Source organism: Pseudophryne corroboree, chromosome 3 (genome assembly GCF_028390025.1).
Source record: "Pseudophryne corroboree isolate aPseCor3 chromosome 3, aPseCor3.hap2, whole genome shotgun sequence".
Classification (NCBI taxonomy): domain Eukaryota; kingdom Metazoa; phylum Chordata; class Amphibia; order Anura; family Myobatrachidae; genus Pseudophryne; species Pseudophryne corroboree.
The window spans coordinates 150,110,365-150,136,297 of record NC_086446.1 but is presented as its reverse complement, the minus strand read 5'-3'; the positions used below and the strand labels follow the sequence as shown (position 1 = coordinate 150,136,297).

The 25,933-nt window shown below is 47.6% G+C and overlaps 1 protein-coding gene across 1 annotated transcript in view; it reads left to right on the top strand.

Moving 5' to 3' along the window:
- Positions 1-1,235: 1,235 nt before the first annotated feature.
- Positions 1,236-25,933, top strand: part of OSBP (oxysterol binding protein) — a 153,297-nt gene continuing 128,599 nt past the window's right edge. The window contains exon 1 of the mRNA XM_063958490.1: positions 1,236-1,717. Coding sequence (XP_063814560.1) covers positions 1,251-1,717 — 467 coding nt within the window. The 5' untranslated portion in view covers positions 1,236-1,250. The remainder of the gene's footprint in view (positions 1,718-25,933) is intronic.

Genomic DNA, 25,933 nt, shown 5'->3' with positions numbered 1-25,933 from the left:
AAGCTGAGTCTAGAACCGCCATTGCGGCACATACGCATCAATGCATGCACAGAACTAAAACCATCAGTCAATTGCGACCAAAAGGGGAATAGCATTCACCTCTTAATCAGGCACAATGATTGGATTTCCATCCATTCCATTTAGTGAGAACGCCAAAGGTACAATTACTCCACCTTGCTGTTAGACACATTCACCTGCTTGGAAGCAAATGGTCACTGACGACATCGCCTATTTTTGTTTATGCTGGATCAGCAACTCCCATTGTGCCAGGACACAGTTGTGTCACAAGTATTTGGCAAAGACAAGACATGCCAGCTGATGATGCCTATGCACCTGCTTTTTAATAGCTTTCCAAATGTCATTTATCACAATATTTTATGGTGCAACCATGCAGTGAGCAGTGAGGCAGAATTGCTGGCAGGTGTAATTGCACAATAAAGAACAGCATAATAAATAGAACAATATGAAAATCATCTATCTATGTATCTATCTACCTCCAAACACGACCCTCTCCAGGAGGGACAACATGCTCTGCTCCCGGACTTCCCTCTTAATTTATGATTGTCGGCACCTGCGTTGAACAGGTTAATAATGGATAATAAAGGCGTTTATAAAGAGCGAAGTCCAGAAGCAGAGCATTCTGTCCCTCCTGGAGAGGGTCATTCTGGGAGATTATATATATATATATATATATATATATATATATATATACACATATATAGCTAGCAGAAGCACCCCAACAGTCCAGGTTTTAGGTATATCCATGGCTCAGCACAGATGGTTAAATCAAATTGACTAAGGTGCTAATTCAGTCACCTGTGGCCAAGCATAGATACATTTAAAACCAGGACCGTTGGGGTGCCTTGAGGACCGCGTTTGGTAACCTCTGAGATATAAATATAGATATTTAGTAAGAAGAAAGTTGCACATACAAACAAAATAATGGTACATTGGCAAGAAATAGTGTAAATTTATTTTTACTTTGCTTTAAATGTCAAGGGAATGGGTCTGCAAATTGTGTCACTCTTTACTTATGCACAGTTGCACGGTGGATAGCACAGTGACAGACGTCTACCCTACAAACCCGGTTATCCTCACCACTGACTGCAGCCCAGGCCAGAGAGAGACCCTTTTTTTTTTTTAAAGCCAGGGGGGTCTCTCAAAGCCAGTGCTACCGTATTTCACGCAGCACCGGCGCTAACAGACGGGTAAAATGGCGAAGTATGACTTGCGGGCTGCCCGGTTTAAAGATGGCGGCCTCCGCTTTCCGTCAGCCCTCCCCTCTGCACCTGAGCGTCCTCCCGTACAGCGCCAGGCTCCGCCCCCTGCACGCACACCCATCCGTCCATGACGTGTCTTCTGGTTCCGGTGTCCCGGTTCCGGCTCGTCCGCCTCGGTGTCTCCTGATGGCGGAGGTGCGCGCGGGTCCCGCCGCTTCCGGACCCGCTCCAGGTTCCGGTTCCGGTTCGGTGTCCCCGTCCCTGTCACCCCCTCTCCCAGCCGGTCCGAGTCCCGGTTCGGGATCTATCCCTCCGCTGCCGCCGGCCCCACCGCCACCTGGAACCGGCCCAGCTCCGCCCAGGGAGGGCTCCAGCAGCTCCTCGGGGTCCGCGTCCGGCTCAGCTCGGGAGGGCTGGCTCTTCAAATGGACCAATTACATCAAGGGCTACCAGAGGCGCTGGTTCGTGCTGAGCAATGGGCTGCTCTCATACTACCGGTAATGGCATGCTGTCACCCCGGTGTCCGGTGTACCCCTGTCACCCACTGCCCCTGTGCCCTGCACACCTGTCATCCCTGTGCCCTGCACACCTGTCATCCCTGTGCCCCTTTACCCACCCACTGCTCTGTCACACTGCCCAGCATACCCCTGTCACCCTTCATCTAGTGTCCTGTATACCCTTGCCATGTTATTACTGTCCACTATACCCCTACCTCACTGCCCAGCATACACTTGCCATCCGTGCCCAGCATACCTCTGCCATTCCTGTCACCCACTGCCCCTGTGCTCTATACACCCGTCATCCCTATGCCCCCTTACACACTGCCCAGCATACCTCTGTCATCCCTGTCACCCACTTCGTGGTGTAACCCTGTCACCCACTGCCCCGGTGCTCTGTACACCTGTCATCTCTGTGCCCCCTTTACCAATGCCCTGTCACACACATACACTTACCGTCCCCTGCCCCAGTGCCCACCATACTCTTGTCATCCTTCCTCTAGTGTCCTGTGTACCCCTGCCATGTCACCACTGCCCACTATACTCCTGTCACCTACTGCCCAGCATTTGCCTGTCACTTTCCCCTAGTGCCCAGTATACCCGGACACCCCTAACCCTAGTGCGCTACATACCTCTGCCATCCCTGTCACCAACCCCTAGAACCCTGTGTTCCCCTGCCACGTCACCACTGTCTAGCATATTCCTACCCCACTACCCAGCATACCCCTGCCATTCCTGTCACCCACTGCCCCAGTGCTCTGTAAGCCCCTGTCCCCCTCTCCCTAGTGCCCTGTCATCTTTGCTCCAGATACTCCTGCCATCCCTGTCACCCACTGTCCTGTGCCTAGTATACCCCTGTCATTACTGTCAACCCTCCCCCTAGTGCCCTGTATAATCCTGTCACCACCGCCTGAGATCCCGGTATGCTTGTGTCATCCAAATCATCTATTCCCTAGTTCCCTGTATACCCTTGCCACCCACTGCTCCTGTGCCCAGTATACACTTTCACCCCCTAACCCCGATGAGCAATGTACTGCTGTCATACTTCTGCATATATCCACTTCCACTGTCAACCCACACATGTGCCCAGTATACCCCTGTCACACCTGGTGTCTGATGCACACTCTGACCAATGTACTACTGTCGCACCATTTAGAGTGTGCATCTAGTGATTAGGGGCACCAAAGCCAGTGCTGACAGAAGCGCACTGCTCAAAGCATATTTCTGGTGATCAAGAGAAAATCTTGATCACCAGAAATATGCTTTGAGCAGTGCGCTTCTGTCAGCACTGGCTTTGGTGCCCCTAATCACTAGATGCACACTCATTGCTTTCACCCCTGGTGATAGCGTGCATTCTGCCATAACTGTGCCTGCATAATATAGTATCTAATGACTAAGAAGTGAGCACTGCTATCATTCTAACAAGCTTGCTGTTGCTAGTGGGTCCTATGCATACAGTATAGTCTTTAGGCAGTGAGCTGCTGTTATACAACTGTTATTAGGCATTGTACCATTAGCAAAACAACATATAAATGTTCTAAGGCAGTGGTTTACAAACTGTGTGCTGTGGCGCAGGGCACTTGCAGCGTGGCCACGGATGGTGGTCTAGTTCCTATACAATTATTTTTTTTATGGTCGATGTGATAGACAAAACCAGTGCCGGTGGCTGTAGGTCATAAATTATGTGGCCAAACGGAAGTAAATGTAATAAATGTTACAATAAATGCCCTCGGCTGACTGTGGACTGCGGTGGCCAGTAACACTTTCTGCTCTGCATATTTAGTGTGGATATTTGTGTTCACTCTAGCACCCTGCACTTGTCACAACCTGTGCAGTTCGTCTTTCCTGCTTGAGGCGTCGCTCTCTGCTCTGGTGCTTCTAGAACACTCTGGTCTTTATCTGAGTGCTGAGATACAGACCAGAGTACTCTAGAAGCACCAGTGCAGAGAGCGGCATCCCAGGCAGGAAAAATGAACTGCATGGTTTGTGCTGGGTGCTAGAATGAACACGGTTCCGGTATGAATGGTCGACCATGTTATGGTCGACAGTCATTAGGTCGACCACTATTGGTCGACATGGAAACATGGTCGACACATTAAAATGGTCGACACATGAAAAGGTCAACATGAGGGTTTTTTTTAATAGTTTTTTTGGTGTCGTTTTTTGCGTAAAGTGACTGTTAACCCCAATTAGTGCACCGCGTCCCCTCGCATGGCTCGCTTCGCTCGCCATGCTTCGGGCATGGAGCCTTCACTTCGCTTGGCACAGATTACCGTTCCAATCGTAGTCCACGTGGATCGTAAAGTATGGAAAAGTTCCCCAAAAGAAAAAAAAGTTAAAAAACTCATGTCGACCTTTCATGTGTCGACCATGTCAATGTCGACCAATAGTGGTCGAACTAATGACTGTCGACCATAACATGGTCGACCATCTGAACGGATACCAATGAACACTAGGTATATCAACAAACTGTCAACCAACACTTCATATATTAAATGAATACAAACAAAGTGGGGCTGATGCTAAGATGAGATATTACTTGGGAAGTGATTGCCATCTCCTGGTATCTGGTGGGTAACGTTATGCTTTAATGAAATAAAAGATAGGTTGCCATCCGTATAGAATTGCCAATTTCCAGCTTCAGTATTACAGAACTGCTTACAAATTGATTTACGTGTACCGTACCAGGCCATCTGATAATGGCCCCAATTTAATTTGCAGGGACAGTGTGATGTTTTTGGAGAACTGTCCATGACCCCGTCAGTTATTTTTCTTTTACTGTTTTTTTTTATTTTTTATAAAGCTTCATAGATACATAGCATCAGTTCCGGGTTTATATATATATATATATACACACATATATATACAGGTTGAGTATCCCTTATCCAAAATGCTTGGGACCAGAGGTATTTTGGATATCGGATTTTCTCTGACGTCCTAGTGGATGCTGGGGACTCCGTAAGTACCATGGGGAATAGCGGCTACGCAGGAGACTGGGCACAAAAGTAAAGCTTTAGAACTACCTGGTGTGCACTGGCTCCTCCCCCTATGACCCTCCTCCAAGCCTCAGTTAGATTTTTGTGCCCGAACGAGAAGGGTGCACACTAGGTGGCTCTCCTGAGCTGCTTAGTGAAAAGTTTAGTTTTAGGTTTTTTATGTTCAGTGAGACCTGCTGGCAACAGGCTCACTGCATCGAGGGACTAAGGGGAGAAGAAGCGAACTCACCTGCGTGCAGAGTGGATTGGGCTTCTTAGGCTACTGGACATTAGCTCCAGAGGGACGATCACAGGCCCAGCCATGGATGGGTCCCAGAGCCGCGCCGCCGGCCCCCTTACAGAGCCAGAAGACAGAAGAGGTCCGGGAAATCGGCTGCAGAAGACGTCCTGTCTTCAATAAGGTAGCGCACAGCACCGCAGCTGTGCGCCATTGCTCTCAGCACACTTCACACTCCGGTCACTGAGGGTGCAGGGCGCTGGGGGGGGGCGCCCTGAGACGCAATAAAAACACCTTAGATGGCGAAAAATACATCACATATAGCTCCTGGGCTATATGGATGCATTTAACCCCTGCCAGTTTTTTCCTTAAAAAAGCGGGAGAAAGGCCGCCGAGAAGGGAGCGGAGCCTATCTCCTCAACACACAAGCGCCATTTTCCCTCACAGCTCCGTTGGAGGGAAGCTCCCTGGCTCTCCCCTGCAGTCACTACACTACAGAAAGGGTTAAAAAAGAGAGGGGGGCACTAATTACGCGCAGTATTAAAAATACAGCAGCTATAAGGGGAAAAACACTTATATAAGGTTATCCCTGTATATATATAGCGCTCTGGTGTGTGCTGGCAAACTCTCCCTCTGTCTCCCCAAAGGGCTAGTGGGGTCCTGTCCTCTATCAGAGCATTCCCTGTGTGTGTGCTGTGTGTCGGTACGTTTGTGTCGACATGTATGAGGAGAAAAATGATGTGGAGACGGAGCAGATTGCCTGTAATAGTGATGTCACCCCCTAGGGGGTCGACACCTGAGTGGATGAACTGTTGGAAGGAATTACGTGACAGTGTCAGCTCTGTATAAAAGACAGTGGTTGACATGAGACAGCCGGCTACTCAGCTTGTGCCTGTCCAGACGTCTCATAGGCCGTCAGGGGCTATAAAGCGCCCGTTACCTCAGATGGCAGATATAGACGCCGACACGGATACTGACTCCAGTGTCGACGGTGAAGAGACAAATGTGACTTCCAGTAGGGCCACACGTTACATGATTGAGGCAATGAAAAATGTTTTACACATTTCTGATAATACGAGTACCACCAAAAAGGGGTATTATGTTCGGTGAGGAAAAACTACCTGTAGTTTTCCTGAATCTGAGAAATTAAATGAGGTGTGTGATGATGCGTGGGTTTCCCCCGATAACAACTGATAATTTCTAAAATGTTATTGGCATTATATCCTTTCCCGCCAGAGGTTAGGGTGCGTTGGGAAACACCCCCTAGGGTGGATAAAGCGCTCACACGCTTGTAAGAACAAGGGCTCTACCCTCTCCTGAGATGGCCGCCCTTAAGGATCCTGCTGATAGAAAGCAGGAGGGTATCCTAAAATGTATTTACACACATACTGGTGTTATACTGCGACCAGCAATCGCCTCAGCCTGGATGTGCAGTGCTGGGTTGGCGTGGTCGGATTCCCTGACTGAAAATATTGATACCCTAGATAGGGACAGTATATTATTGCCTATAGAGCATTTTAAAAGATGCATTTCTATATATGCGTGATGCACAGCGGAATATTTGCCGACTGGCATCAAGTCTAAGTGTGTTGTCCATTTCTGCCAGTAGAGGGTTATGGACACGACAGTGGTCAGGTGATGCGGATTCCAAACGGCATTTGGAAGTATTGCCTTATTAAGGGGAGGAGTTATTTGGGGTCGGTCTTTCAGACCTGGTGGCCACGGCAACAGCTGGGAAATCCATGTTTGTACCCCAGGTCGCCTCTCAACAGGAGAGGAAAAAGGCTGCAGAAATCAGCCAGTTCCCAGGAACAGAAGCCCTCTCCCGCCTCTGCCAAGCCCTCAGTATGGCGCTGGGGCTTTACAAGCAGAATCAGGCACGGTGGGGGCCCGTCTCAATGAATTTCAGCGCGCAGTGGGCTCACTCGCAATTAGACCCCTGGATCCTTCAGGTGATATCTCAGGGGTACAAATTGGAATTCGAGACGTCTCCCCCTCGCCGTTTCCTAAAGTCGGCTTTACCGATGTCTCCCTCTGAAAGGGAGGCAGTTTTGGAAGCCATTCACAAGCTGTATTCCCAGCAGGTGATAATCAAGGTACCCCTCCTGCAACAGGGAACGGGGTATTATTCCACACTGTTGTGGTACCGAAGCTGGACGGCTCGGTGAGACCGATTCTAAATCTAAAAATCTTGAACACTTACATACGGAGGTTCAAATTCAAGATTGAGTCACTCAGAGCAGTGATTGCGAACCTGGAAGAAGGGGACTACATGATGTCTCGGGACATCAAGGATGCTTACCTTCATGTCCCAATTTACCCTTCTCACCAAGGGTACCTCAGGTTTGTGGTACAGAACTGTCACTATCAGTTTCAGACGCTGCCGTATGGATGGTCCACGGCACCCCGGGTCTTTACCAAGGTAATGGCCGAAATGATGATACTCTTTCGAAGGAAAGGAATTTTAGTTATCCCTTACTTGGACGATTCCCTGATAAGGGTAAGATCCAGGGAACAGTTGGAGGTCGGTGTAGCACTATCTCAGGTAGTGTTGCGGCAGCACGATTGGATTCTCAATATTCCAAAATCGCAGCTGATTCCGACGACTCGTCTTCTGTTCCTAGGGATGATCCTGGACACAGTCCAGAAAAAGGTGTTTCTCCTGGAGGAGAAAGTCAGGGAGTTATCCGAGCTAGTCGGGAACCTCCTATAACCGAGCCAAGTCTCAGTACATCAATGAAGGGGTTCTGGGAAAAATGGTGGCTTCCTACGAAGCAATCCCATTCGGCAGATTCCACGCAAGAACTTTCCAGTGGGACCTGCTGGACAAATGGTCCGGGTCGCATCTTCAGATGCATCAGCGGATAACCCTGTCACCAAGCACAAGGGTGTCTCTCCTGTGGTGGTTGCAGAGTACTCATCTTCTAGAGGGCCGCAGATTCGACATTCAGGACTGGGTCCTGGTGACCACGGATGCCAGCCTGCGAGGCTGGGGAGCAGTCACACAGGGAAGGAATTTCCAGAGCTTATGGTCAAGCCTGGAGACATCACTTCACATAAATATCCTGAAGCTAAGGGCCATTTACAATGCTCTAAGCTCAGCAAGACCTCTGCTTCAAGGTCACCCGGAGTTGATCCATTCGGACAACATCACGGCAGTCACCCACGTAAACAGACAGGGTGACACAAGAAGCAGGAGGGCAAGGCAGAAGCTGCAAGGATTCTTCGCTGGGCGGAAAATCATGTGATAGCACTGTCAGCAGTATTCATTCCGGGAGTGGACAACTGGGAAGCAGACTTCCTCAGCAGACACGACCCCCACCCGGGAGAGTGGGGACTTCACCCAGAAGTCTTCCACATGTTTATAAAACTCGACAAGTATTGCGCCAGGTCAAGGGACCCTCAGGCAATAGCTGTAGACGCTCTGGTAACACAGTGGGTGTACCAGTCAGTGTATGTGTTCCCTCCTCTGCCTCTCATACCCAAGGTACTGAGAATTATAAGATGGAGAGGAGTAAGCACTATATTCGTGGCTCCGGATTGGCCAAGAAGGACTTGGTAACCGGAACTTCAAGAGATGCTCACGGAGTATCCGTGGCCTCTACCTCTAAGAAGGGACCTGCTCCAGCAAGGACCCTGTCTGTTCCAAGACTTACCGCGGCTGCGTTTGACGGCATGGCGGTTGAACGCCGGATCCTGAAGGAGAAAGGCATTCCGGATGAAGTCATTCCTATCCTTATCAAAGCCAGGAAAGATATAACCGCAAAACATTATCACCGCATTTGGCGAAAATATGTTGCGTGGTGCGAGGCCAGTAAGGCCCCGACGGAGGAATTTCAACTAGGTCGATTCCTACATTTCCTGCAAACAGGAGTGTCTATGGGCCTGAAATGGGGGTCCATTAAGGTTCAAATTTCGGCCCTGTCAATTTTCTTCCAAAAAGAACTAGCTTCAGTCCCTGAAGTTCAGACGTTTGTGAAAGGGGTACTGTATATACAGCCTCCTTTTGTGCCTCCAGTGGCACCATTGGGATCTAAATGTAGTTTTTGGGTTCCAAAAGTCACATTGGTTTGAACCACTTAAATATGTGAAGTTAAAATATCTCACATGGAAAGTGGTCATGCTGTTGGCCCTGGCCTGGGCCAGGTGCGTGTCAGAATTGGCGGCTTTATCCTGTAAAAGCCCTCATCTGATTTTCCATTCGGACAGGGCGGAATTGAGGACTTGTCCTCAGTTTCTCCCTAAGGTGGTTTTCAGCGTTTCACCTGAATCAACCTATTGTGGTGCCTGCGGCTACTAGGGACTTGGAGGACTCCAAGTTGCTAGACGTTGTCAGGGCCCTGGAAATATAGGTTTCCAGGACGGCTGGAGTCAGAAAATCTGACTCGTTGTTTATTCTGTATGCACCCAACAAGCTGGGTGCTCCTGCTTCTAAGCAGACTATTGCTCGTTGGATTTGTAGTACAATTCAGCTTGCACATTCTGTGGCAGGCCTGCCACAGCCAAAATCTGTAAAAGCCCATTCCACAAGGAAGGTGGGCTCATCTTGGGCGGCTGCCCGAGGGGTCTCGGCTTTACAACTTTGCCGAGCAGCTACTTGGTCAGGAGCAAATACGTTTGTAAAATTCTACAAATTTGATACCCTGGCTGAGGAGGACCTGGAGTTCTCTCATTTGGTGCTGCAGAGTCATCCGCACTCTCCCGCCCGTTTGGGAGCTTTGGTATAATCCCCATGGTCCTTACGGAGTCCCCAGCATCCACTAGGACGTCAGAGAAAATAAGAATTTACTTACCGATAATTCTATTTCTCGTAGTCCGTAGTGGATGCTGGGCGCCCATCCCAAGTGCGGATTGTCTGCAATACTGGTACATAGTTATTGTTACCAAAAAATCGGGTTATTGCTGTAGTGAGCCATCTTTTCTAGAGGCTCCTCTGTTATCATGCTGTTAACTGGGTTTAGATCACAAGTTATATGGTGTGGCTGGTATGAGTCTTACCCGGGATTCAAAATCCTTCCTTATTGTGTACGCTCGTCCGGGCACAGTATCCTAACTGAGGCTTGGAGGAGGGTCATAGGGGGAGGAGCCAGTGCACACCAGGTAGTTCTAAAGCTTTACTTTTGTGCCCAGTCTCCTGCGGAGCCGCTATTCCCCATGGTCCTTACGGAGTCCCCAGCATCCACTACGGACTACGAGAAATAGAATTATCGGTAAGTAAATTCTTATTTTTCCGTATTTTAAAATAATAATTGCATACCATAATGAGAGATCATGGTGATGGGACCTAAATCTAAGCACAGAATGCATTTATGTTTCATATACACCTTATACACACAGCCTGAGGGCAATTTTAGCCAATATTTTTTATAACTTTGTGCATTAAACAAAGTGTACGTACATTCACACAATTCATTTATGTTTCATATACACCTTATACACACAGCCTAAAGGTCATTTAATACAGTATTTTTAATAACTTTGTGTATTAAACAAAGTTTGTGTACATTGAGCCATCAAAAAACAAAGATTTCACTATCTCACTCACTCAAAAAAGTCCGTATTTCGGAATATTCCGTATTTCGGAATATATGGATATGGGATACTCAACCTGTATATATAAGTTTGTAATGGAAATAATTTTATTTTTTCCTGGTTCTGTGTGATAATTTACGATACTGTTCAGTAGCCTTGTCAAGCAGTGGATGAGTAGTTGTCCGGCCACCGGCTGCAAAAGCCTCATGAAGTTCTCTGCTGTATATGCAGTACTGATGGTGTGTCCCATGGTGTGAATAGTAGCGATGATTGAGGAGGAGTGTTTGCTGACCACACTTGTCAGTGATAATACATTGTGTGTTCTGACTGATCACTGACGGCTAGTGGAGACCACATGTCACTTTGTGCCATTGACAGCAAAATGTTTTCGCATTGCAGCTGTACACAGAATCAGTCCATACAGTAACTGCCACTCTCTACTGAGAAATACTATATGAAGCAGCATGTACTTTTGTTTTCCCACTTTTTTAAAGCCCCCATCACACACACTCACACACTCAATAATGTGATCAGAACTTTACCTGTGGGTTACAGTCTCCATTCTGTAAACATTGACTTGTGTAAAGTGCATATTGGGATATAACAAGTAGCTTCTGACTTTAATGGTGATATACAAGATCCGTAGCAAGGCCAGATACGCTATGCTTCTATAGTGACTGGAAAACATTTGTGACTTATTAGATACAAGCGCTCACTGACAATGCATGAGATACCGCTGCCAAAATGGTTTGTACATTTTTCTTTTTATCCTGGAGCTATTAGACCAGTTCTTGTGTGATGGGAAGCGGTGGTTAGCACTCCAGCTTTAGGACGGCGTCTGCTAAAGACGTGTCCATTCACTTTTATTTTTTTATTCAATTTCTATCGTCTAAGCGATATGATATACAAAACTTGTTATTCTTTTGGCTGTGTATCGAAAACATTATTTTTTTGTTGGTATAAATAATAAGCCCACCTTTCTGGATTCTTTATATTTTGTTACTAAGAGGGGCATAACTTACTTAAGGGTCTATTTACTAAGCCTTGGATGGAGATAAAGTCAACGGAGATAAAGGACCAGCCAATCAGCTCCTGTCATTTTTGAAACCCAGCCTGTGACATGGCAGTTAGGAGCTGATTGGATGGTACTTTCTCTCTCCTCTTTATCTGCATCCGAGCCTTAGTAAATAGACCCCTAAATCACAGCTTGATACATCAGCCCCCATAGTTTCCGATCTGTTTTCTGTGTGTCACGTGGGCAGATTTGTTCTTGTATGTGTAAAACAGGTAAATCTCACATTGGCACATCCCATGAAATTGTATCTGCAGAGCAAATCTGTGCCGTCCTAGAGCCACAGTTAGGTGGAGGATTGTTACCCTCTGATCGGAATGCTGCAATATTGTAACAGCAAAGTAACAGTAGCGCTGGTGGCTGGCTGATTTTAGTGTAGGGAGTAGGAGGGGTGGTATTCAGTATGCCGGCTGTTGGGATCCCGGCGCTCAGTATACCAATGCCGGAATCCCAACACCCAGTATATCGACACTTGGCATACCGACAACTATTTTCCCACTTGGGGGTCCACGACTCCCCTGGAGGGAGAATAAATAGCTATGCGCGCCACCATGCCCTCAAGGGGCTCATTTGCGCAGCGAGCCCGCAAGGGGCTCATTTGCGCTCACCAGCTGCTGGCGGTCGGGATCCAGACACCGGTACGCTGGGCGCCGGGATCCCGGCCGCCGGCATAACATACTACACCCAGTAGGAGACCTGTATTCTTTTCTACAGCAGCTCTATAATTGTTGTTGGAAGTTAAAGGGCATACACACGTTGAGATTTGTGCTTAACTTTTGTGCTAAGCGATTTAGACTATACGATTTACCTTGAACTTCCCGGTGTCTAGATCACCCATACACACGTAGCGATGTGTGCTAAGCCATTTGTGCTAAGCCAAAAAAACCAAAAACATTATTTTAAATAGTGGTTCAGGTGACGTAGCTTGCTGTTGCTCATTCTGTGCACACAGAGCGATTTAAACTCACCTGCGAAGAGATCTGACTAGATTTTGACTGCATGCACACAAGATCTAAGACTGCGATGTCGGCGCGTGGGACCGCGCATTGCCATTGCGATGGGGTGTACACACGGAGTGATTTGTGCTCAATTACTAAACCATCTAGACAGACTGCTTAGAAAACAGGAAAAAATCGCCCCGTGTGTATGCCCCATTACAGGCGCTAACATAATTAAATTAGAGCATTAGAAAAATAAGAAGAAAAACTTATAAATTAGGAATTTACCTGGAAATGTCTGGCATTCACTTTAAGTTTTATGAACTAGTTTTAATAGTAAAGAGGCATGTTAATTAGAGATGAGCGCCTGAAATTTTTCGGGTTTTGGGTTCGGTTCCGCGGCCGTGTTTTGGGTTCGACCGCGTTTTGGCAAAACCTCACCGAATTTTTTTTGTCGGATTCGGGTGTGTTTTGGATTCGGGTGTTTTTTTAAAAAAACACTAAAAAACAGCTTAAATCATAGAATTTGGGGGTCATTTTGATCCCATATTATTATTAACCTCAAAAACCATAATTTCCACTCATTTTCAGTCTATTCTGAATACCTCACACCTCACAATATTATTTTTAGTCCTAAAATTTGCACCAAGGTCGCTGGATGACTAAGCTAAGCGACACTAGTGGCCGACACAAACACCTGGCCCATCTAGGAGTGGCACTGCAGTGTCACGCAGGATGTCCCTTCCAAAAAACCCTCCCCAATCAGCACATGACGCAAAGAAAAAAAGAGGCGCAATGAGGTAGCTGACTGTGTGAGTAAGATAAGCGACCCTAGTGGCCGACACAAACACCGGGCCCATTTAGGAGTGGCACTGCAGTGTCACGCAGGATGTCCCTTCCAAAAAACCCTCCCCAATCAGCACATGACGCAAAGAAAAAAAGAGGCGCAATGAGGTAGCTGACTGTGTGAGTAAGATTAGCGACCCTAGTGGCCGACACAAACACCGGGCCCATTTAGGAGTGGCACTGCAGTGTCACGCAGGATGTCCCTTCCAAAAAACCCTCCCCAATCAGCACATGACGCAAAGAAAAAAAGAGGCGCAATGAGGTAGCTGACTGTGTGAGTAAGATTAGCGACCCTAGTGGCCGACACAAACACCGGGCCCATTTAGGAGTGGCACTGCAGTGTCACGCAGGATGTCCCTTCCAAAAAACCCTCCCCAATCAGCACATGACGCAAAGAAAAAAAGAGGCGCAATGAGGTAGCTGACTGTGTGAGTAAGATTAGCGACCCTAGTGGCCGACACAAACACCGGGCCCATTTAGGAGTGGCACTGCAGTGTCACGCAGGATGTCCCTTCCAAAAAACCCTCCCCAAACAGCACATGACGCAAAGAAAAATAAAAGAAAAAAGAGGTGCAAGATGGAATTGTCCTTGGGCCCTCCCACCCACCCTTATGTTGTATAAACAAAACAGGACATGCACACTTTAACCAACCCATCATTTCAGTGACAGGGTCTGCCACACGACTGTGACTGATATGACGGGTTGGTTTGGACCCCCCCCAAAAAAGAAGCAATTAATCTCTCCTTGCACAAACTGGCTCTACAGAGGCAAGATGTCCACCTCATCATCACCCTCCGATATATCACCGTGTACATCCCCCTCCTCACAGATTATCAATTCGTCCCCACTGGAATCCACCATCTCAGCTCCCTGTGTACTTTGTGGAGGCAATTGCTGCTGGTCAGTGTCTCCGCGGAGGAATTGATTATAATTCATTTTAATGAACATCATCTTCTCCACATTTTCTGGATGTAACCTCGTACGCCGATTGCTGACAAGGTGAGCGGCGGCACTAAACACTCTTTCGGAGTACACACTTGTGGGAGGGCAACTTAGATAGAATAAAGCCAGTTTGTGCAATGGCCTCCAAATTGCCTCTTTTTCCTGCCAGTATAAGTATGGACTGTGTGACGTGCCTACTTGGATGCGGTCACTCATATAATCCTCCACCATTCTTTCAATGGTGAGAGAATCATATGCAGTGACAGTAGACATGTCCGTAATCGTTGTCAGGTCCTTCAGTCCGGACCAGATGTCAGCATCAGCAGTCGCTCCAGACTGCCCTGCATCACCGCCAGCGGGTGGGCTCGGAATTCTGAGCCTTTTCCTCGCACCCCCAGTTGCGGGAGAATGTGAAGGAGGAGATGTTGACAGGTCGCGTTCCGCTTGACTTGACAATTTTCTCACCAGCAGGTCTTTCAACCCCAGCAGACTTGTGTCTGCCGGAAAGAGAGATCCAAGGTAGGCTTTAAATCTAGGATCGAGCACGGTGGCCAAAATGTAGTGCTCTGATTTCAACAGATTGACCACCCGTGAATCCTTGTTAAGCGAATTAAGGGCTCCATCCACAAGTCCCACATGCCTAGCGGAATCGCTCCGTGTTAGCTCCTCCTTCAATGTCTCCAGCTTCTTCTGCAAAAGCCTGATGAGGGGAATGACCTGACTCAGGCTGGCAGTGTCTGAACTGACTTCACGTGTGGCAAGTTCAAAGGGCATCAGAACCTTGCACAACGTTGAAATCATTCTCCACTGCGCTTGAGACAGGTGCATTCCACCTCCTATATCGTGCTCAATTGTATAGGCTTGAATGGCCTTTTGCTGCTCCTCCAACCTCTGAAGCATATAGAGGGTTGAATTCCACCTCGTTACCACTTCTTGCTTCAGATGATGGCAGGGCAGGTTCAGTAGTTTTTGGTGGTGCTCCAGTCTTCTGTACGTGGTGCCTGTACGCCGAAAGTGTCCCGCAATTTTTCTGGCCACCGACAGCATCTCTTGCACGCCCCTGTCGTTTTTTAAATAATTCTGCACCACCAAATTCAAGGTATGTGCAAAACATGGGACGTGCTGGAATTTGCCCATATTTAATGCACACACAATATTGCTGGCGTTGTCCGATGCCACAAATCCACAGGAGAGTCCAATTGGGGTAAGCCATTCCGCGATGATCTTCCTCAGTTGCCGTAAGAGGTTTTCAGCTGTGTGCGTATTCTGGAAACCGGTGATACAAAGCGTAGCCTGCCTAGGAAAGAGTTGGCGTTTGCGAGATGCTGCTACTGGTGCCGCCGCTGCTGTTCTTGCGGCGGGAGTCCATACATCTACCCAGTGGGCTGTCACAGTCATATAGTCCTGACCCTGCCCTGCTCCACTTGTCCACATGTCCGTGGTTAAGTGGACATTGGGTACAGCTGCATTTTTTAGGACACTGGTGACTCTTTTTCTGAGGTCTGTGTAAATTTTCGGTATCGCCTGCCTAGAGAAATGGAACCTAGATGGTATTTGGTACCGGGGACACAGTACCTCCAACAAGTCTCTAGTTGGCTCTGCAGTAATGATGGATACCGGAACCACGGTTCTCACCACCCAGGATGCCAAGGCCTCAGTTATCCGCTTTGCAGTAGGATGACTGCTGTGATATTTCATCTTCCTCGCAAAGGACTGTTGGACAGTCAATTGCTTGGTGGAAGTAGTAAAAGTGGTCTTACGACTTCCCCTCTGGGATGACCATCGACTCCCAGCAGCAACAACAGCAGCGCCAGCAGCAGTAGGCGTTACACGCAAGGATGCATCGGAGGAATCCCAGGCAGGAGAGGAATCGTCAGAATTGCCAGTGACATGGCCTGCAGGACTATTGGCATTCCTGGGGAAGGAGGAAATTGACACTGAGGGAGTTGGTGGGGTGGTTTGCGTGAGCTTGGTTACAAGAGGAAGGGATTTACTGGTCAGTGGACTGCTTCCGCTGTCACCCAAAGTTTTTGAACTTGTCACTGTCTTATTATGAATGCGCTGCAGGTGACGTATAAGGGAGGATGTTCCGAGGTGGTTAACGTCCTTACCCCTACTTATTACAGCTTGACAAAGGGAACACACGGCTTGACACCTGTTGTCCGCATTTCTGTTGAAATACCTCCACACCGAAGAGCTGATTTTTTTTTTGGTATTTTCACCTGGCATGTCAACGGCCATATTCCTCCCACCGGCAACAGGTGTCTCCCCGGGTGCCTGACTTAAACAAACCACCTCACCATCAGAATCCTCCTGGTCAATTTCCTCCCCAGCGCCAGCAACACCCATATCCTCCTCATCCTGGTGTACTTCAACACTGACATCTTCAATCTGACTATCAGGAACTGGACTGCGGGTGCTCCTTCCAGCACTTGCAGGGGGCGTGCAAATGGTGGAAGGCGCATGCTCTTCATGTCCAGTGTTGGGAAGGTCAGGCATCGCAACCGACACAATTGGACTCTCCTTGTGGATTTGGGATTTCGAAGAATGCACAGTTCTTTGCTGTGCTTTTGCCAGCTTGAGTCTTTTCATTTTTCTAGCGAGAGGCTGAGTGCTTCCATCCTCATGTGAAGCTGAACCACTAGCCATGAACATAGGCCAGGGCCTCAGCCGTTCCTTGCCACTCCGTGTGGTAAATGGCATATTGGCAAGTTTACGCTTCTCCTCCGACAATTTTATTTTAGGTTTTGGAGTCCTTTTTTTACTGATATTTGGTGTTTTGGATTTGACATGCTCTGTACTATGACATTGGGCATCGGCCTTGGCAGACGACGTTGCTGGCATTTCATCGTCTCGGCCATGACTAGTGGCAGCAGCTTCAGCACGAGGTGGAAGTGGATCTTGATCTTTCCCTAATTTTGGAACCTCAACATTTTTGTTCTCCATATTTTAATAGGCACAACTAAAAGGCACCTCAGGTAAACAATGGAGATGGATGGATACTAGTATACAATTATGGACGGACTGCCGAGTGCCGACACAGAGGTAGCCACAGCCGTGAACTACCGTACTGTACTGTGTCTGCTGCTAATATAGACTGGTTGATAAAGAGATGTCATAGTATGTATGTATGTATGAAGAAGAAAGAAAAAAAAAACCACGGTTAGGTGGTATACAATTATGGACGGACTGCCGAGTGCCGACACAGAGGTAGCCACAGCCGTGAACTACCGTACTGTACTGTGTCTGCTGCTAATATAGACTGGTTGATAAAGAGATGTCGTAGTATGTATGTATGAAGAAGAAAGAAAAAAAAAACCACGGTTAGGTGGTATACAATTATGAACGGACTGCCGAGTGCCGACACAGAGGTAGCCACAGCCGTGAACTACCGTACTGTACTGTGTCTGCTGCTAATATAGACTGGTTGATAAAGAGATGTAGTAGTATGTATGTATAAAGAAGAAAGAAAAAAAAAACACGGGTAGGTGGTATACAATTATGGACGGACTGCCGAGTGCCGACACAGAGGTAGCCACAGCCGTGAACTACCGTACTGTACTGTGTCTGCTGCTAATATAGACTGGTTGATAAAGAGATGTCGTAGTATGTATGTATAAAGAAGAAAGAAAAAAAAACCACGGTTAGGTGGTATACAATTATGGACGGACTGCCGAGTGCCGACACAGAGGTAGCCACAGCCGTGAACTACCGTACTGTACTGTGTCTGCTCCTAATATAGACTGGTTGATAAAGAGATGTCGTAGTATGTATGTATGAAGAAGAAAGAAAAAAAAAACCACGGTTAGGTGGTATACAATTATGGACGGACTGCCGAGTGCCGACACAGAGGTAGCCACAGCCGTGAACTACCGTACTGTACTGTGTCTGCTGCTAATATAGACTGGTTGATAAAGAGATGTCGTAGTATGTATGTATAAAGAAGAAAGAAAAAAAAACCACGGTTAGGTGGTATACAATTATGGACGGACTGCCGAGTGCCGACACAGAGGTAGCCACAGCCGTGAACTACCGTACTGTACTGTGTCTGCTGCTAATATAGACTGGTTGATAAAGAGATGTAGTAGTATGTATGTATAAAGAAGAAAGAAAAAAAAACCACGGGTAGGTGGTATACAATTATGGATGGACTGCCGAGTGCCGACACAGAGGTAGCTACAGCCGTGAACTACCGTACTGTGTCTGCTGCGACTGGATGATAAATAATGATATAAAAAATATATATATATCACTACTGCAGCCGGACAGGTATATATATTATATAATGACGGACCTGCTGGACACTGTCTGTCAGCAGAATGAGTTTTTTATAGAATAAAAAAAAAAACACCACACAAGTGAAGTCACACGACGAGTGTTTAACTTTTTCAGGCAATCACAATATAGTATACTACTAACTATACTGGTGGTCAGTGTGGTCAGGTCACTGGTCAGTCACACTGGCAGTGGCACTCCTGCAGCAAAAGTGTGCACTGTTTAATTTTAATATAATATGTACTCCTGGCTCCTGCTATAACCTATAACTGGCACTGCAGTGCTCCCCAGTCTCCCCCACAATTATAAGCTGTGTGAGCTGAGCACAGTCAGATATATAATATATACATAGATGATGCAGCACACTGGGCTGAGCAGTGCACACAGATATGGTATGTGACTGTCTTGTACTCCTGGCTCCTGCTATAACCTATAACTGGCACTGCAGTGCTCCCCAGTCTCCCCCACAATTATAAGCTGTGTGAGCTGAGCACAGTCAGATATATAATATATACATAGATGATGCAGGCATGCAGCACACTGGGCTGAGCAGTGCACACAGATATGGTATGTGACTGAGTCACTGTGTGTACCGTTTTTTTCAGGCAGAGAACGGATATATTAAATAAAACAACTGCACTGCTGGTGGTCACTGTGGTCAGTCACTAAACTCTGCACTCTCTTCTACAGTATCAGCCTCAGGTCAATCTCTCTCTCTCTCTCTCCTAATCTAAATGGAGAGGACGCCAGCCACGTCCTCTCCCTATCAATCTCAATGCACGTGTGAAAATGGCGGCGACGCGCGGCTCCTTATATAGAATCCGAGTCTCGCGAGAATCCGACAGCGTCATGATGACGTTCGGGCGCGCTCGGGTTAACCGAGCAAGGCGGGAAGATCCGAGTCGCTCGGACCCGTGAAAAAAACCATGAAGTTCGTGCGGGTTCGGATTCAGAGAAACCGAACCCGCTCATCTCTAATGTTAATCAGCATAGCAGTGGATTTGTAGACGCATTCCCACTAAATACTGAAGCAACTGTATCGTTTTCACAGTTTACATAGGCAACCGCAGGGGGGCTTTCCGGTTGCCTGGAAACCCCCCTCCTCTTGGCAATTGGCTCAAATCATGACAATTGCAATGGTATATAATACAATTACTAGAGCTGCTGCCACATCATGTAATTTAAGCTGCTGCACATGCCCTGGGGTAAAAGCTGCTTCTGCTTCTGAGGCCTCAATCAGTGCATTTGACCAGAGAGTAGCTACCAAGAAGAAGAGACAGGAGCTTTACCATGAGGTGGGAGAATGTGTGCTTAGAAAGTGCAGTACTGGTTCTATTATGTTTGTGTATTTATTTATTATGTTTAACCTTTTCCTGACCACTTACAGTATCTTATTTATATAAAATGTTTGATACAGCCTGTACTATAGACCATCTATAGTGTTAAATATTAATATTGTATTCTATGTTCCGCAGAGTGGGAGTTTATTGCATTTGGAAACCCGCTTCTAGAAATTCTGCGTTTGCCACTGCTGTACTTCCTTGTTTGTGGACGTTACCTGCCTCTAGTTTTTCTGCTCATAAATGGGCCCGAAGTCAGGAAAGTTGATAGCTATTGGTAATACGGCATGTAAATATGTTATATTTATTGTGAGCATAAGGAGATAGTAAGGTATCTGCTACAGATTAGATGCAAAACACACAGATTAAACATGGACATCACAAAATGCACAAGACCAGGCAGCCGTTTATCTGAATGAATTCCACTGTAACTGCTTAATGCGTTTGTTACACAAATATCTGGTTATTACAAGGGTGACCAGTCAGCTATACATCCCAGTAACCGCTTCATGTAACCTAAGGCGCAGTGGAATACACTGTGTTCTTTGCCAGCAAAGGAACCCCCTTCCCTAAACGCAAGGGGTTTTATTCTGAATTAATTATACTACGCTGTGTTTACGTTTTAATGTGTTAATAAACATAAAGGGAATTTGGCAAGAATCAGAAGAAAAGGAAGACCACGGTGTATTCCACTGTGATATATAAATCTCTCTCTCTCTCGTTCTCTTACACTGGTATTGGGAGGGATTATTTATTTTCCTTTTGGGTTTAGTTTGCGCTATTTTCTCTCACGTCCTAGGGGATGCTGGGGACTCCGTAAGGACCATGGGGTATAGACGGGCTCCGCAGGAGATATGGGCAATATAAAGAACTTTAGAATGGGTGTGCACTGCCTCCTCCCTCTAGGCCCCTCCTCCAGACCTCAGTTAGATCCTGTGTCCAAAGGAGATTGGGTGCATTACAGGGGAGCTCTCCTGAGTTTCTCTGATAAAATAATTTTGTTAGGTTTTTTATTTTCAGGGAGCACTGCTGGCAACAGGCTCCCTGCATCGTGGGACTGAGGAGAGAGAAGCAGACCTACTTAAGTGATAGGCTCTGCTTCTTAGGCTACTGGACACCATTAGCTCCAGAGGGAGCCGGAACGCAGGTCTCCCCTCGCTGTTCGTCCCAGAGCCGCGCCACCGTCCTCCTTGCAGAGCCGGAAGATAGAAGCCGGGAGAGTATAAGAAGAAAAGAAGACTTCAAGGCGGCAGAAGACTTCAGATCTTCACTGAGGTAAGCACGCAGCGGTAACGCTGCGTGCCATTGCTCCCACACTACACACACTAGCGGGCACTGATGGGTGCAGGGCGCAGGGGGGGCGCCCTGGGCAGCAATAAAAACCTCTAAATCTGGCATTATAAGGTTAGACACTGCGGAGGCAGTAATTCTATAAATCCCCCGCCAGTTTTGTGATACTTTGAGCGGGACCGAAGCCCGCCGCTGGAGGGGGCGGAGCTTGGTCCTCAGCATTAACCAGCGCCATTTTCTCCACAGAGATCTGCAGAGAAGCTGGCTCCCCGGTCTCTCCCCTGCTGAACACGGTGACACAGGGCTGAAAAGAGGAGGGGGGGGGGGTACTTGTAAGGCGCAGTGAGTGTATTAACACAGTGATTAAGATAAAAGCGCTATTATCTGGGAGATTTTCCAGTGTCGGTTGGCGCTAGGTGTGTGCTGGCATACTCTATCTCTGTCTCTCCAAAGGCCCTTATTGTGGAACTGTCTCCTTATAACTATATCCCTGTGTGTGTGGGGGTGTCGGTACGACTGTGTCGGCATGTCTGATGCGGAAGGCTCAGCTAAGGAGGAGGTGGAGCAGATGATTGTGGTGTCTCCGTCTGCAACGCCGACTCATGATTGGATGGACATGTGGAATGTTTTAAATGCAAATGTGACCTTATTACATAAGAGATTGGACAAAGCAGAGTCCAGAGAAAAAGCTGGGAGTCAATCCACCGCTTCGACTGATTCACCGGGCCCGTCTGGGTCTCAAAAACTTCCCCTATCCCAAATAGCAGACACTGATACCGACACGGATTCTGACTCCAGTGTCGACTACGATGATGCGAGGTTACACCCAAGGGTGGCCAAAAGTATTCATTATATGATTATTGCAATTAAAGATGTTTTGCAAATCACAGATGACCCCTCGGTCCCTGACACGAGGGTGCGCATGTATAAGGAAAAGAAACCTGAGGTAACCTTTCCCCCATCCCATGAGCTTAACGAGTTATTTGAAAAAGCTTGGGAAACTCCAGATAAAAAACTGCAGATTCCCAAAAGGATTCTTATGGCGTATCCTTTCCCTGCCCAAGACAGGGTATGTTAGGAATCCTCACCCAGGGTGGACAAGGCTTTAACACGCCTGTCCAAGAAGGTGGCGCTACCGTCTCTGGACATGGCAGCCCTCAAGGATCCTGCTGATCGCAGACAGGAAACTACTTTAAAGTCTATTTATGCGCATACAGGTGCTTTGCTCAGAGGGACGCTCAAAGAGACGTTGGGCTGCTGGGTTCGAGAGCCAACGCCATGGCGATTTCTGCTAGGCGAGCCCCGTGGACCCGCCAATGGACGGGTGATGCCGACTCAAAGAAGCATATGGAGGTTTTGCCATACAAAGGTGAAGTTTTATTTGGGGAAGGTCTCGCGGACCTGGTTGCCACAGCTACCGCGGGTAAATCTACCTTTTTGCCTTTTGTTCCCCCACAGCAAAAAAAAACTCCACAATATCAGATGCAGTCCTTTCGGTCGCATAAGTCCAGAAGAGGTCGGGGCTCATCTTTCCTTCGCCAGAGGTAAGGGTAGAGGAAAGAGAGCACCTGCTCCAGCTAGTTCCCAGGAGCAGAAGTCCTCCGCGACTTCTACTAAATCCACCGCATGACGCTGGGGCTCCACTGAGGGAGTCCGCACCGGTGGGGGCACATCTTCGACTCTTCAGCCAGGTCTGGGTTCTGTCAGACGTGGATCCTTGGGCGATGGATGTTGTATCCCAAGGCTACAAACTGGAATTCGAAGAGGTGCCCCCTCGCCGATTTTTCAAGTCTGCCTTGCCAGCTTCTTCCCCAGAGAGGGAAGTAGTGTTAGCTGCAATTCAAAAGCTGTGTCAACAGCAAGTGATTGTCAAGGTTCCCCGAGTCCAACAGGGGAAAGGGTACTATTCGACCCTGTTCATGGTCCCGAAGCCGGATGGTTCGGTCAGACCCATTTTAAATCTAAAATCCCTAAACCTGTACTTGAAAAAGTTCAAATTCAAGATGGAATCGCTTCGGGCGGTGATCTCTAGTCTGGAAGGGGGGGATTTTATGGTGTCACTCGACATAAAGGATGTATACCTTCATGTCCCCATATATGCTCCTCATCAGGCGTACCTGAGATTTGCTGTACGGGACTGTCATTACCAGTTTCAGACGTTGCCGTATGGGCTTTCCACGGGCCCGAGGATTTTCACCAAGGTGATGGCGGAGATGATGGTGCTCCTGCGCAGGCAGGGAGTCACAATTATCCCATACTTGGACGATCTCCTGATAAAAGCAAGATCGAGAGATCAATTGCAGAAGAGCATGTCGCTCTCCCTGAGAGTCGCAATTGATTCCAACAATTCGACTATCATTCCTAGGCATGATTCTGGACACGGAACAGAAGAGGGTTTTTCTCCCGATGGAAAAAGCCCAGGACCTCCAGAACATGGTCAGAGACTTGCTAAAACCAAAAAGAGTGTCTGTTCATCAATGCACTCGAGTTCTGGGGAAAATGGTGGCAGCCTACGAGGCCATCCCTTTCGGCAGGTTTCATGCGAGGACGTTTCAGTGGGACCTCCTGGATAAGTGGTCAGGGTCCCATCTCCTAATACATCAGAAGATAAGCCTGTCCCCCCGGGCCAGGGTATTTCTCCTGTGGTGGCTGCTAAGTGCTCACCTTCTAGAAGGTCGCAGGTTCGGCATTCAAGACTGGGTTCTGGTGACCACGGAGCAGTCACACAAGGGAGGATTCTTCGCTGAGCGGAAAATCACGTAAGCGCTCTGTCAGCGGTCTTCATTCCGGTAGTGGACAACTGGGAAGCAGACTTCCTCAGCACACACGATCTCCACCCAGGAGAGTGGGGACTTCATCAAGACGTTTTTACAGAGATAACAAGTCTTTGGGGAATTCCTCACATAGACATGATGGCGTCACGCCTCAACAAGAAGCTTCGGCGGTTTTGTGCCAGGTCAAGGGACCCTCAGGCAGTAGCGGTAGACGCCCTGGTAACACCTTGGGTGTTTCAGTCGGTCTATGTGTTCCCCCCTCTTCATCTCAAAAATATTGAGAATTATAAGACAAAAAAGAGTGAAAACAATCCTCATTGATCCAGATTGGCCTTGAAGGGCCTGGTACTCAGATCTTCAGGAGATGCTCACAGAAGATCCATGGCCTCTTCCTGTTACAACAGGGGCCATGCGTGTTTCAAGACTTACCGCGGTTACGTTTGACGGCATGGCGGTTGAACACCGAATCCTAGCTGGGAAAGGTATTCCGGAGGAAGTCATCCCTACTCTGATAAAGGTTAGGAAGGAGGTGACGGTGAAACATTATCACTGTATCTGGAGGAAATATGTTTCTTGATGTGAAGCCAAGAATGCTGCTACGGTAGATTTCCATCTGGGCCGTTTTCTCCACTTTCTACAGACAGGAGTGGATATGGGCCTAAAATTAGGCTCCATTAAGGTACAGATTTCGTCCCTGTCTATTTTCTTTCAGAAGGAATTGGCTCCTCTCCCAGAAGTCCAGACTTTTGTAAAGGGAGTGCTGCACATGCAACCTCCTTTTGTGCCCCCAGTGGCACCTTGGGACCTTAATGTGGTGTTACGGTTCCTGAAGTCTCACTGGTTTGAACCTCTTCAAACGGTTGAATTGAAATTTCTCACTTGGAAGGTGGTCATGTTGTTGGCCTTGGCATCTGCAAGGCGGGTGTCCGAATTGGTGGCCTTGTCTCACAAGATCCCCTATTTGACCTTCCATGTGGATAGAGCAGAGTTGAGGACTCGTCCTCAATTTTTGCCTAAGGTGGTTTCTTCATTTCATATGAACCAACCTATTGTGGTGCCTGCGGCTACGGGTGACTTGGAGGATTCCAAGTCCCTGGATGTAGTCAGGGCATTTAAAATATATATAGCCAGGACGGCTCAGGTTAGGAAAACAGAAGCACTGTTTGTCCTGTATGCAGCCAACAAAGTTGGCTCTCCTGCTTCGATGCAGACTATTGCTCGCTGGATATGTAACACGATTCAGCAAGCTCATTCTACAGCTGGATTGCCGTTACCAAATTCTGTAAAGGCCCATTCCACTAGGAAGGTGGGCTCTTCTTGGGCAGCTGCCTGAGTCGTCTCGGTGTTACAGCTTTGACGAGCGGCGACTTGGTCGGGTTCAAACACTTTTGCAAAATTCTACTAGTTTGATACCCTGGCTGATGAGGACCTTATGTTTGCTCAATCGGTGCTGCAGTCATCCACACTCTCCCGCCCGGTCTGGAGCTTTGGTATAATCCCCATGGTCCTTACGGAGTCCCCAGCATCCTCTAGGACGTAAGAGAAAATAAGATTTTAAACCTACCGGTAAATCTTTTTCTCCTAGTCCGTAGAGGATGCTGGGCGTCCTTCCCAGTGCGGACAAAATCTGCAAGGCTTGTATATAGTTGTTGCTTCCATAAGGGTTACAGTGGGGATTGAAAGTTTGGGCACCCCAGGCAAAAATTCATTTTAATGTGCAAAAAGAAGCCAAGGGAAGATGGAAAAATCTCCAAAAGGCATCAAATTACAGATTAGACATTCTTATAACATGTCAAAAAAAGTTTGATTTTATTTCCATCATTTACACTTTCAAAAGAACAGAAAACAAAAAATGTCGTCTGTAAAAGTTTGGGCACCCTGCAGAGTTAATACCTTGTACTGCCCCCTTTGGCAAGTATCACAGCTTGTAAACGCTTTTTGTAGCCAGCCAAGAGTCTTTCAATTCTTGTTTGAGGTATCTTCGCCCATTCTT